The 15,115-nt window shown below is 38.0% G+C and overlaps 1 protein-coding gene across 4 annotated transcripts in view; it reads left to right on the top strand.

The window, feature by feature from the left end:
• The first annotated feature begins 3,060 nt into the window (after window positions 1-3,060).
• Window positions 3,061-15,115, top strand: part of csmd3b (CUB and Sushi multiple domains 3b) — a 403,012-nt gene continuing 390,957 nt past the window's right edge. For all 4 annotated transcript variants that reach the window (XM_047808110.1, XM_027175911.2, XM_047808109.1 and 1 more), the window contains exon 1: window positions 3,061-3,353. In XM_047808110.1, coding sequence (XP_047664066.1) covers window positions 3,173-3,353 — 181 coding nt within the window. In that variant the 5' untranslated portion in view covers window positions 3,061-3,172. The remainder of the gene's footprint in view (window positions 3,354-15,115) is intronic.

Here is a 15,115-nt window from a genome sequence, read left to right as displayed (position 1 = left end):
CAATGCCAATTTGGCATCTACATAGTTGTGACACAATCAGGCATTTATTGTGTTCCTGCATAGAGCCTAAGCTATCACCAAGCTATCGCTTTAAGGCCATTAAAACACATCATGGCAAAGCTAGATAGATCTAACTTGTTGATAAATTAGTGTATATATATATATATATATATATATATATATATATATATATATATATATATATATATATATATATATATATATAGCCTTACACCCATACTACACCCATACTGTATGTCTGTTTGTGTCTAGCGTTGTGAATGTAAAGGGCAGTAAATTAAAAGTCATCATTGTGTGACCTTTTAATATTTGACTCCATCTCGACAGACAGAGATTGTTTTAGAACTCATCAAATCCCTGTTTATCACTTTTGTCTAAAAATAACCTACTTTTACCCTAGCATATCTAATAAAATTCCAAGGTCTCACATAAAGTTAATGGTTTTGAACACAACGCAGAATAAACCTGAAAGAGATATGCATAATTCGCCAATCATTCTAAACTTTTACAGGACAGGAGATGATTTCCCTGAATGATTGTGCTATAAACTGTTTGAATTCTGTGATATAGGACAAATAGTTTTATAATGTATAATGTTTTCACTGTTCATTAAAGGAGAAAAAAGAATAATATCAATTGTCTTAATAATGTTTTGGGGCATCAAGACCTAATTCAAATATATGCAAGACCCAGTGTGTGTTTTAGGATTCTCACACACAGGTTACAGGGGAACAGTTGCTCAGTTGCTCAGAATACATACCACCACCCCATGTGTGATGTGTCCCAATGTCCTCCCCTTTCTTTGGTGGTTTCCTCCAGGTACCCTGATTTCCTCTCCCAGTACAAAGCAAAGACTATTGGTTGATTGACACTTCTAAATTGTGTGTAGTGAATGGTGAGATTGTTTGCATGATTGTGCTATGCAAAAATTTGGCACCTTGCCTCACTCCCTGAGTCCCCTTTAATATGCTCCAGGCTCTCAGAGACACTGGGTTGAATAATCGGTACAGAAAATGGATAGATGGACCTACAGATTACTGTTTACATGATACATGATTTAGCAAGATTTGAGGTACTGAAAGGCTACAGAAACTTTTATTAAAAAAAAAAAACTTTCATTAAAAAAGCCCCAAATCATTCTTCAGAAGTTTTTAGAGTGTTATTTGGACAGTCTTTGGCATTCTCAAAAAGTTCTATTTGGAAGCCTATTTGATATGGACATGCTCAGTTACAGACTTCTGCTTCCAAAAAAGGGAAAGAATTTGGGTATATTGCACGAGGTAGCATAGTAATCTCTATAATATGGTTTTAGTTGAGTTAGAAAGAAAGTGAGAAAGAGAGTGCAATTTGTATGAGACTATACGTTTTCAGTTCTACTGCTATTTTGTGTAGAACTACCATGAAAAACTCCAATGAGAGCCCTCTGGTCCTCCAACAGCTTGCAAGATAGCACTATTTTAACTAATTGTAGTCTGCAGCACTTTGCACCCACTCATCTGGTTCATTTCAGTCCAGCACCAGTGACAATTGATGATAACAGTGGGCTAAACACAATATTTACTGAGAGGAGTAAAAAAAAACAACCAACGATTCTGCCTGATGAAACTTGCTCTGGCCTCTGGATATGTCACTTTAGATAACATTACTGCAAGTAGTTTGTATGTAGTGTGTGCAACCTACACAACCTACTGTATGAATGATGGTGGGGGTGGGGTCTGGGTTGAGAGAGAGAGAGAGAGAGAGAGAGAGAGAGAGAGAGAGAGAGAGAGAGAGAGAGAGAGAGAGAGAGAGAGAGAGAGAGAGAGAGAGAGAGAGAGAGAGAGAGAGAGAGAGAGAGCTTCTACACGCTTTAAGGTGTACATTTTTTGTGAATATTTAGCCTGTAGATGGCAGAAGTGTCCTGCAATGCAACTTTCAGTCCCAGAAAAATAGGTTTTGGGTGAAAAAGAAGATTGTAAGATATCTAACATGCCACTGCAATGTGAGGAATAAAATGAAGCAAGCACAGAACATCTCTCTCTCTCTCTCTCTCTCTCTCTCTCTCTCTCTCTCTCTCTCTCTCTCTCACTCACACACACACACACACACACACACACACACACACACACACACACACACACACACACACACACACATTTATCTTGCTCTACACAAGACACACACGTCATTGGCATACTTAGTAATATATATATATATATATATATATATATATATATATATATATATATATATATATATATATATATATATATATATATATATATACTGAACTCCTAATTTTCTTGTTATTGTTTAAGAAAAAGACATATAAATCATGAGAACTTGTCAAATGTCCCCACAGTGTCAAAACTGTCACATAATCCTTTTCCTGGTATCTACATTTGTTCCCAACAAACATACTGTATGTACTGCCCTAAACAAACACCCCAACTCCCCCCTCCCACCCCCACGCACAATCAAAGGTAAGTCAATTAAAGACACAATCTAACACCAACATCAGTTTTTATTTAGTCCAATCCATATTTACCGTGTTATCTGGTTTATCTTTGACTGAGGCTTCAGGTTAACAGTGATGCTCTATCAGTGAGCCCACAGGCACAGCAGAATCCCAGTGTTACCCCTACCGTGTTAAAGGAGCTTCTTTAGTTTACAGTCATCAATGAAACTGTTGCAGTGTTTAGCTAATTCTTGACTAACACCTGAACACTAAGTCTTTTTATTCTGTTGCATAAGCAAAAGTAACACCAGTGACGGTCTGCACACATTCATGTCTGTTTGTGTTCATTTGCACACTGACAGTTTCTGTCAATTACTTTTGATTCTTAAAGCAACAATATGGGTTTTGCTACTTAATGTTTTATTTTTTTTTGTTTGTTTGTTTGTTTTTTATCTTAAGCTTAAGCTGTATTTCAGTGTGAAGCTGGCCGAGCTTCTGTGGGCGAGCTCACGGCTCAGAGGCTTTCTCCTTGCCCCTCTTTTTTCAGTGAGATGGTTGAGTCCTGGTCGAGGTTGCCGCGCCACCCCGCCGCCGCCGTTCACTCGGAGCTGCGACGCGCGCGCGGACCGCAACGCGAGCGACTCATTGCGCTTCCGGACGAGCCACGGAGAGAGCACGCGAGCGCACACCGACACGAGCCAGCTTCATGTGAATATGAGAACCAATGACGCATTGGGACGCGGCGCAAGAGCAACGGACGTCCTGACCGCCTTCGAGACACCAGGATGTATTAAATGTACCCGAGCCGACTTCTCACGAGCGAGGAAAATGAGGATTAATACGGGAGCTCTTATTTGGAGCCTCGTGTTTTTTACGATGATCGCGTGCGTGCGGGGTAAGTGCTTTGGGGTTTTTATGGCTTTTCATGCCCTCTGCTTTAGTTTTTTAACCGGCGCTATGCTCGTGCTTGGGGTAAGTAAGCTCCAGAACGCGCCGTTAACGCAGTTGGTCCTCTCCGAGCTTGTGCGCTCTGTAACGCAGGCGCTGATAAATATTCCTACTGCATGCTCAGGCCAGTACGTGCGTCGCTTATACCGCTCCAATGAGGATGATGAAGGGAGGTAATATCACTGACTGTCAATTAATACGATTCATTATTGTTCTAGTTTATTTGTAAAGAATTAGCTCCTACATGGAGATGTCATGGATCATGGATAAGAAGCCATGTCCAGCATTTTTTTAAATTTTATTTCTTTTATTATTTTTTCGTTTCCAAAGTGCCACAAAATAATAGTTTAAGATAAAATATGACCCGATGGGCTACGAATGAAATGTTTTAGAGAAAACGGCGGGTCTCATTGACAAGCAGACGGTGAACCGGAGTGAGTGCTGCTCTGTTGCTGTTCCATATAACCAACGTAGGACCATGGGTAGATATCAAAGAGGCTAAAAATCATCTTTGTTACAGAGCAAATCTTAGATCTGATGCCAAGTCTGTAATTATTCTAAAGCCCACACTGTTTTCCCCAACGCGTATTGATGAGCTCTGATTTCTCTGACGGAACTGTTGCGCGCGCTCAGACACATGTGTAAGCCACCGCTGTATACAGACATCTGTTTAAACGTGCACTCTTGAATGCGCGCGTGATTAAAGAGTTTATGTTCTGCGTCTGATCTGAACTGATCTGATCTGATCACCAGATGGGTCCGATTCTGTATTATTATGATTAGGAATTAGGTTTCCTTTCGAAGTTTAGTGTCATTTAGGAATCAATACAGATTTGTTATAAGGTTGTTGCGTCCTTAAGCTACCGGATGCAAAGACCCTCGGGTGCCGTTTGTGCGCGGTGTACATTACGCTCATTAGCACTAAACATTTTAATTAGCATCGGAGTCTAATCCATTAGAGCTCGTGCCAATGTATTAGAATAGCGTCGAAAACGACTGCGTCATCAAATCCGTACAGAGCCCACGCGCGACTACACACCGACTCACCTGCTAGCGTTACTATAACGTCACCTGGTCGTTGATTCCTTTTCACTTTGCGCTTCTGCATTTTTGCTTGGGTGGAGGGTGAGGGGGTGGTGAGGGGGTACTTGGATGGTGGCATTAGGGGATGGGTGGATGCGAGGAAGATATTAGTTGGTCCTCCATCCACAGTGGGAGATGCCATCCTAAATCTACCGGCTGCAGTCCAGCTGCGTGATAAAAAGCCGTCACGCGGTGGCGGTATGAACAGATCCCGAGGAGAATCAATGTGTCTGACTTTCTGCTCATCGCTTGTGTGTGTGTGTGTGTGTGTGTGTGTGTGTGTGTGTGTGTGTGTGTGTGTGTGTGTGTGTGTGTGTGTGTGTGTGCGTGAATGTGTGAGTGTGTGCGTGAATGTGTGAATGTGTGCGTGAATGTGTGTGTGTGTGTGTGTGTGTGTGTGTGTGTGTGTGTGTGTGTGTGTGTGTGTGTGTGTGTGTGTGAGAAGATACCCACAGTCCTTGCTAAAACAGCAGGAGCAAGTAGCTTTGAGACAGAGCGATTAAGTGTAATGACCAGAATTAAGTGGGCCTGTTTACCCAACAGCATCCTCCTTATTTAATCTGATTTCCAGCGAAAAACTAGTTATCTGAAAAAGCACAGATAGGACATCACTTTAAATATAAGGGACTAACTCAGGGTAGAAAAAAAAACTGAAACAGGAATAAAAAATTCTGATCCAGTACCATTATGATAACTGATGCTTCAGGCTCGACACTTTAGGATGTCAGAAATTCAACATTAAGGAAACTCCTTGTCATAAATAGTTTGTGAAAGGTTTTTGTATCTATAAATTTGTTTTACATTTAATAAGCATGTAGTTTCTGCATGAAATTAAACAAATCACATATGAATCATATCTGACCATGTGCTCTGACCGCTAGCTTCCTAACAAGATGGGATTTGTAATGATGTAATTATTTATAATGTATACGTGACAAATACGTTTGTCTCTCATCAGATTCATCTGCTTTTCAGAATTACAATAGTGATGACCTTAACTGCAGTTACCACAAGGAAAAGTTGTTGACTGTAAAAAGGCAGATGCCTCAGAACAGTGCTACTTCTACTATCTATAGCTTAGACCATGCAGCAGTATAGGACATGCCATTAAACCATCTGTAGTTTAAATCCCATGATAGATTAATCTATTGCAGCACTAATGGAAAACCACAAAGTTTTTCCTCAGTTTTGTAATTCTGTCAACATTAAAATGGCAAACATGTCTTTTAGAGGAAAAAACATCTAGTAGGTCACATGCTCTATTACGTTTGGAGCTTACAGATGAAAATGGGATCACACTGTATATTTTCCTCACTAGTTCCACCTAATGCACCTGATTAAGAGTCACACACTACTTCAGGTTGATGTTGGAGTACTAGAGTTCTCTGTTCTCATCAGAATAAAGGATAAATAAATATCTTTTATTTGGGTTATTCGAATAAATAGAACCATCACACTTTTTCACATCACATAAACCTTTACAATTTTTGTAATAGTCTTTTGTATAGCAACAGAAAGCCAAACACAAAGCCATCCTGTGGAAAATGAGTTTCAAAAATTAGTTGTCTAGATACTTCACATGATGCAACTGCAAATTTCATGGATGCCTTCCGCATTTAACAAATGAATAAAATAGGGTATGTTTTATTTTAAACGAAACAGAATTTTTTTTTAAAGGTTTCAGTTTAGGAAATACCAATCGCTTTCATATTGGTCAATAATTTCAGCTAGTGTAGATGAATATTTTTTTCAAATCTCATGCACTGATGGTGCCATACTGCAAGTCCCCTACTAAGAACAGAGCTAGATACAGTTTTTCATTTTGTTCTCATAATCTTTTCCACAGTGCACCAAATGAGGTGGCTGACTACAAATCAGTAAATACGAAGGTGATATGTCTAAACTACATTGAAAATAGACTCAGTAGTTTGCTGCGGAAGAGTCCCATGGGTACTGATTAATAGAAAGCAAGAAGGATAATGCTTGGGATCAGTGCATTGTCCTGTGGAGCTATGATAGAGCCTGGGTATATATGTGTGTGTGTGTGTGTGGAAGTTAATCTAAGGTACTTTATTGGCATCGTGTGTGTGTGTGTGCATGCATTACATTTACTCATTGCATGAAAGAAGGTTTTTAATCTGCATGAGCCATGCTGCCTGTCTGGAGTCAGGTACAGAGCAGGGCTATTAGAGTCCCCAGATGTCTGCAGGAGAATAGTTTTTAGAGACTGCTGTGCTAATAGGGGGGACATACATTTGTGTACGCATGTGTGAGTCATAGGCCAGCATGTCAGTAAATATATGTCCACAAGGGTGTATATGTATATGCACTCTTCTTAGTGTACAAGTGCTTTGCATTTTCTGTCAATTGACAAATGGCACGCTACACTTAGCCTAGTGGGAAATTGAACACTGCGGGCAAAATGAATTTACTGCATGCTTTCTGTTACTATTTACCTGTGAGTACCACATAAGGACTTCTAAATAATGATTTGAAGAAAATGTGCAGAAGAAGACTGTGAAATATATGTGTTCCCAGCAGAGATGTGCTTGCTGTTCCCACGGTCTCTAGCACTTAAACATGTATCATCGCTTTACCCTTTGTGAGAAGAATCAATCTAAGCCCAAACGATTCTCTAATGGCTGGGCAACAGTAGTACTTCTGTGGGATTAGACCAGATGGGTCAGCCTTCACTCCTCATGTGCATCAATGAGCCTTGGGCACTCATGACCCTGTTGCTGGTTCACTGGTTGTCCTTCTTTGGACCACTTTTGGTAGGTACTATACTCTGTGTACCAGAAACACTGCACTGGATACTGGGAAGACCTGCCCTTTTCTTTCCTAGTCTTCTAGCCATCATTTGGCCTTTGTCAAAGTTGTTCAGATCCTTACACATTTGTTCTGTTTCCAACACATCAACTTCAAGAACTGGCTGTTCACTTGCTGCCTAATTGACACTAAACCCATAGACGGGTGCACCGTTTGTATATAATTATAATTTAAGCACTTGCAGTTGGAGTTGCAGTTAAAAGAATAATGAAATTTTGGTGCTATACCGGGGGCATGGTGGCTTAGTGGATAGCACGTTCGCCTCACACCTCCCGGATTGGGGGTTTGATTCCCGCCTCCGCCTTGTGTGTGTGGAGTTTGCATGTTCTCCCCGTGCCTCCGGGTACTCCGGTTTCCTTCCTCCAGTCCAAAGACATGCATGGTAGGTTGATTGGCATCTCTGGAAAAACTGTCCGTAATGTGTGAGTGAATGAGAGTGTGTGTGTGCCCTGCGATGGGTTGGAACTCCGTCCAAGGTGTATCCTGCCTTGATGCCCGGTGACGCCTGAGATAGGCACAGGCTCCCCATGACCCGAGAAGTTTGGATAAGCGGTAGAAAATGAATGAATGAATGAATGGTGCTACACCCCCTCTGCATCGACATCCTGCACCTTGAACTTATGGAACATTATTGAAAATATACAGTAATGACATGTAATTATATAACCTACACTATACAGCCAAAAGTTTATGGACAACTGACCTGTGTGGTTCTTCCCCAAACTATTGCCACAAAATATTAATGCACACAATATTGTATGATATTTTTGTCTAGGTCTAGAATGGGATGTTCAGGAAGCACATACATGTTATGATCAGCTGTCAATTAACTTTTTGCCATATAGTTTTATATATCTATCAGGTCAATTAGTCATACCACTGAAATCAGTTTTAATAGATGATTTTTACAGTTTACTACGCATCTCCCTTGATTAAAAATGAGTAGAAATGTTTCATCATCTATGAGGTTTCTTTGGACAGTGAAGTTTTCAAGTCGAGATGCCTTTCTCAAGTTAGTCACATTTACATTAAAATGCTGCAGGGTGCTGATCTGTTTTTGTAATGACCTGGAAGGGTTAAAAATCCTGTAGGATGTCTTCTGACAGCTATGTTGGAAATATCAGATTGTCTCATTAAGAATCAGTGAATTGGCAGCACTTTGGTGTGAAGGTCAAGGAATAATTCATTCACCACCTTAGCTGTAATGATGAAGCTGCACATTTAACAAGTCCATATTTAATATTCGTTTGTATCATTTCACCAGTACCGCAAAACACAGAAGAACATGCAACTAATTATGTGTACGTGCTGTGGACTGAAGGGAGTAGTGAAATCTGTAAGGATTGAAAACATTCAGTGGGGATGATAGTGTGTGGAAGTAGGTCATTTCCTTACAGTGATAGCTCATGAATTCCTCATCAATTTCTAAATCGGCAGTTACGGCTAGAGATACGACACAGGAAACGTTCTGCCGAGCAGCAGCCAAAGAAAGGAAAGATGTCATTCCTGTGTGCAATGAGATATGTACATTGCATATCATGAATTTCTCATCTGATTTTTTTTTTTGCCCCATTGTTGTGAGCTGTGGATAATTTAGCACAGTGAATGGTACTTCTTTACCCTCATTGTTTCACAAGGCTGCCTTGTTTGCCATCATGCTGGGATTCTTAGTAAAGAGAGAAAGCGGTTGGCAGTTCAGTTCGTACTCTCTTAAATTCCTGTGATGGGAATTCCTGTAAAATAAAGTTTCATAGAAATGTTTTATCACACATGAAGCTTAATTATACCCTAGACTTCACATTTTCTATTCAGATATTTTAGTTTGAGGGTAAGGGTTAACGTGTGGAAACATGTCGACTAGTTATTTATGTGAAACAGGGGCAATCAATGTGATATTTCTGTATTAGCCAGTTAGGCACAAAGCATAAAAGAAATCTGATTCAGGAACCTGTTTTGCGCTGGGGCCGCAGCTGGACAGGGCTCTGAACAACACAGACCACTAACCTTTTATTCCTGGGAATCCTGTTCCAGCAGTGACCACAGCTGCTGGCTCTGTGGTCATTGTGAGTCATGCTATAAATTTCAGTTTAAAAAAGGACTAGTTTATGCTTTCCTGTTTCTGTGGAATATATAGATTATGTGAGGAATATGAATGAATAAATATTACTATGCATATATTTATATTCACACAATATTCCTGGCACAGATACAGTATGCATCAGTTGAATTTATACTGTAGTGCAAATTCAGTTAACGTTGTCAGCTAGTTATTATAATATTTGCTTATAGTAATGGTATACTGTATGTTTTTCAAATAGAGTCTCTAAATAGAGAAATCTGGACTTGTGCAGGTTTCAATGCTATTAACCGTAAATTAGCAGAAAATCACTTCTGCTATTTTAGCATGTGCTGTTTGAATGTTTGATAAATATAATATTTAATCCTATGATCGTCAAGCACTATATCAGTTATCTATGAATAAAAGATATAGATAAAAGTAATAGTTGTTATTTGCAATTCACGTTATCTACTTATTTGCTAGGTTTTCGGATTGCTCCCAACTTTTACCTAATTGCAGCGAATTAATTAATTATTTAATTAATTAATTATAGCTGAATGCCTTCTTTATATTTTTTTACTTACTGTATATACATAAAGAAGGCATTCAGCTAAACCATTCTTTAAATCTACTTCTTTTCTTTTCTTTTTTTCTGTATGGTTGTGAATGAGTGACTCTATACCCCTTTTTATATTTATACACTTTGCAAAAACAGTAACCTTTATAGCAATGCTATATGCTTTATGTTGTACTTTTCTCATGAGTCTGTGTATACATCCGTATTGGTATAAATGAAGCCGAATTACAACAGGCTTAGCCTCTGGGAAACTGCAAGTCGTGATTGCAAGCAGAACAGCAGGAGTCTAAAATTTTACATTTGCTGAGTGTCTTCTGCTACCATTCAAAATAATTTATGCTTCTGGGAACCTCCAATAAACATAAGCACAGTAGGAATAGAAACTACTGCTGTGATTGGTAAGGTGATAAACTCCAATAGGGTGCAGTTGTAAACAAGAAGAACTCAGGGGTGTATTATTGATATAGTACTGAAAGCATGGGGAGTCTCTGATTAAAGAAAAGCATATTTGTAATGGAATTTAGTTTTTCTACATGTTTTCAAATATACACATGATTCTGTCTAACCGAGTGAATTATGGTAATGTGCTCTGCTTATATTAGTGTTCATGAAATGGATAAACTTCAGTCTAGCATTTTGACTTTCCAGGATATCTGACATTTTCTTAAATGACTCATAAAATGCTAATAATTTGGATAATTAGGAATCAAAACTTCTTTGGAGTTTCTAAACATTAACATTCTAAACATTCATAGACAAACACTTTATAGGGAGATAAGATCATAAGTTACTATTATCCATAGATGCAATTTACCATAGCGTGGACTGGGATCATCTGATTCGAGGGCTATGCTGACACATCTTACTTTGTTAAGATTGACTCTCAGTAGTAGATTGTGATCATGCTCACATCCTTATTTCCCACTTCCTTTTCACATTAGTGGAAGGGTCATTTTAAATAAAATAATGTCTAATATTTAATTTGTTGCAATGCTTTTCCAACACTGTTCATGGTACTCTATTCAATGATTTGAATGGATATAACCACCACTTTGACATGCTGATTACATATTACATGTTACATTCTAGCATTATATTATAATTCCAAAATGAAACAGTACCTAAACTACTTAGACAACCCAATAATTCAATATATCAATTACAAATGTTCAGTCATACCAGCTTCTAGCATATTTCCCATAACCTACACAGCCACCCTGCATCTTTATCTATACTAACAGGCCAAATCTCATCACAAGATAATGCTATACCTTTTATTTATCAAAAAATAATTTATCTTTGTAAATTCTAATCATGATGACACTTGGTGCAAATAATATGTGATGGTTTGGCTCTCTTTGCTAGAAACCATCATAGGTGTCTTTGGTGCTGATTACGGAAAATAGCAGGGAAATTATTAAATTTATGTGAACTTATACTAAATGTTTGCTTAAAATATAAATCCTATGTGAATTTGTTGTGGTTTATAAATTTCAACCACCTCTTTTTTGGCTAGCTACAGTTGAAATCTTGCTTTCATGTTTTGTATGTGTCTCACGCTTTTGCTTACTATTGCATAATATCTTTCCAGATTTTGGTATTTCTGAACTGCACTATTCGCCCTGTATTTGAACTTTGTTTATTTTTTTGCTTCTTAGATTCATGTATTTGTAGTTTAGTATATTTGTACTTTTGTGATTATTTATATAGCCAAATAACTGGTGTACTTGGGTTTTACTTAAAGTGTGAGCAATACAGAAAATTTGACCAAGACAAGGCCGTGCTAAGTTGGCTGTTGGCTCTTTCCACCCTGCTTTGACTGGCACATTGATCTTTGCTTAGACAATATACTGTACAGTATGGGCCAAATGCTCAGTGAAGTGTTTAGTGTGACGTCTTCTATTCATGCTGCCATGTACTGAACTGCCTTGCCCCTGCTGAAAAATCCTACTTAGACTGACTAGCTACCAGCTGCCAAAACTCAAGCTAACAAAGATAGTCTTCCAGTTTGACCAGCTCCAGTTTGGCACCATCTTCCTGTGTTCATATGGATTTTCTTCAGGTCCTCCAGCTTCCTTCCATCTCCCCAAACATAGTGTATTAGCTACAGTAAATTGCTTTTAGGTGTGAATGAGTGTGTTAATGTGGTTCCAGGTTCACAGTTCCAGGGTCTCTGGTTCAATCTTGAACTCAGTTTACTGTCTGTGAGTAGTTTTTGTGCATGTTCTCTTCAAGTATGTGTGGGCTCTCTGGTTCCGTTCCACCTCCCAGGTCAATTGGATATAAGATAAATTGAGGTGTGATTGAGTGTGTGTATTTTTCATTACCTTCAACCCAGATTGGTCAAAAAAAAAAAAAAAAAGGCACAGAAATGGAAGAAGACTGAATATGCCATTTGTCTAAGAGTCCTGTCACAGTCTTTCATATCTCTTGGTATATATCAAGAATTATGCTGGTTCTTAAAGCTCAAATATTTGTCTTGCAGTGCCAGGATACTTATGGCTGAATCATGCTGCTGTCATCAAACCCACTTTACATTAATGTAATGTTGCATTCAGTGATTCTGTGGGGATTTTCAAACCTCTGTTTAAATGTCAAGTGATCCAGCCGGAGACAGCGTTTTTCCCTCCGAGCTCTTAACCTCTCCTCATGCTTTCTCCGTCATCACTGTTTCTCAGGTCTCAATTTTAAGCAGTTTTACAGATTTCCCTGCACTCCTCATTTTTGCAGACCCAAAAAGCCATATTTACTCTTAAGGTTTTACTTTGCATGAGCAGGCATTCAGACTTTTTACTTTTATTGATTTATGTTAGAATTGTAAAACAGCGCTTTGCCACAGTGGCGGCTACTGCATGCAGCTCTGATATTATTCTCTCCTTCCTTTCACTCACATCACCGTCTAGGCCACAGTGTCAAACTCAAGGCTTGCAGGGCAAATACTGTACAGCTCAAATACTGCTTTATTGTATTCTGTCTGTACAAACCTATTAAAAATACTACTGAAATTGGACATACTTTAGAGTGCACTACTAGAATTAAAGAACTAATACTGAAATACATTTCTGTCAGGAGTTAGCATCAGCTCATCGTGTTCACTACCCACAATAATGAACATACTGACAATAAAAAAAAAAAATAAATAAGACTTGTAGTGCATGTATACAGGGTGAGAGGTGAGAAACTGTTTTACCTTTTTAATGAAAAGAAGCCAGAATTATTTCTTTTCTTTTTTTTTTTTTTGCTGTGGAGGTCAAGAAATAATATAATTTACACCACCTTTTGCTGAAAGGTAAATATTCCAGTCTGACTCACGACTAGAATAATCTTAAAGTAATATCAGCAAGAGAGAAATGCTGCAGTGTGAACTCCAAATGGAAAATGTAGCTTAAAGAAATACTTTTATGACATTATTCGATATAATAACTGTATAAAAACTGTTTTGTCTAATAGTTGTATAAAGATTTATATGTCTATAATTTTAATGGTGGAGGTTTGTTAGTAGGGTTTATTTAAATAATGAATTCATTTTACAGCAGCGATTATATAGTTGTAATCTCTGGATACCTACAAAACTCATCCACATGATAAACAAGTCGAAGATTGAGAGCCGATATTCGAGGGCCAATATAATTTTATGCGATTTTAGTGATTGTGCCATTTTATTTTCTTTTTTGACCTTTGGTGAAGTTATCATGCAGTCAGCATGTCTGACAGTCATTCAGTAAAGCAGTCATGGGGTTTTTAGCCTCAGAGATAAATATTGAGCAAGGAAGGCAAGAGTGAGTGGAATTATTTCCATCTGCTACTAACTGTGTGCTCCTGATGAAATATAGCGAAATGATAAGTACCATGAAATGCCTGTGAATAAACCATGAATACATGTGTGCAGAAGTCTCATTTTTATAAAAGGTCAATCTGCCTGTCAGACACATACAGTACATATATTTCTCTTCTACAATACAGCCACTGCCATATGTGATTGCTTCGTCTTAAAAAAATATAGAACATTTCAACACATCAGCTACAATCTGTCTCAGGTAATGTAGCAGTGGGTGATATGGCATATCGACCGTATACACTATGTATAAAGTGTAAAGTTTTGCTGACAAACTGCCAGAAATACAGTAGTGTTACATTAGAAATGATGCAACAATGATATGATGCAAAAATAAAATGATTACTATTTTGGGGGTAATTAGAGTTTTTTTAATTCTATTTTTGATTAAATGATGATATTTTGCACTTTTGAAGCTTAAGACAGTTTTAAATTCAAATTTTATTTAGTCACAAACACAACAGCCACAATCACACAGTACAACATGTAGTGAAATCCTTTTTATAACTGTCTTCGATATTAAACAAGAAATAGAAAATGAAACTGAGAGAGAATCAAAATAAAGTAAAGGAATAAAACTGAATATAAGGAACAAGTTAGGTACAGTACAAATCATGAAGAAATAAATATGTCAAAAATAGAGTCATTTTTCCCTGTACATTTGTGCATTTTATTAATTTAATAAAGAAATAATAATAAAAAAAAAATCTTTACTATGTCTCAGAAACAAATATCGTGACAGCGATATTACATCATATTGCCAAGTATTAGTTTCAGGTACAAAAATACAAAAAAAAAATCTGTATTATTGTCTCTTTGGCCTAGAGATGATTATTTTTGCATAACTATTAAATCCTGAGAATATGTACTTAACCACTTACACACACTTAAATCCACAAACACACACCTCCACAAAAGTCGTATCCGATAACCTATGTAGCATCCAAACAAAGTGCATGTGAAAAACTGGGGATTTGGTGTTATCTGTAGTTCATTTGTGCAGATGACCTTTACCTTAAGGATAAAGGCAGCTAATTACATAGGCGTACTACGATGTCATACACTAGCATCTGGAGAGATAAGAGCCGTGTCTCCTCGGGGCTAGACGATTAAGACCCACATCTGCTCCTGGCACTGAGATTAGGATGCATTCACTTAACTTCCTCCAGAGCACAATCTACTTCCTAATATATGAAGGTAAGCTTAATCCGTTTATCAGTACACAATTAGCATAACAACAGTAAAACCATGGATACTGAGGTCTTGGCTGGATAAGGTGTTAAATAAGCATTTGAACTCATAGAACTAAATGAAGCTTTCAGGACT

Source organism: Tachysurus fulvidraco, chromosome 24 (assembly GCF_022655615.1).
Source record: "Tachysurus fulvidraco isolate hzauxx_2018 chromosome 24, HZAU_PFXX_2.0, whole genome shotgun sequence".
NCBI lineage: Eukaryota > Metazoa > Chordata > Actinopteri > Siluriformes > Bagridae > Tachysurus > Tachysurus fulvidraco.
The sequence above is the reverse complement of the archived record's forward strand: the minus strand, read 5'-3'. Positions and strand labels throughout refer to the sequence as shown.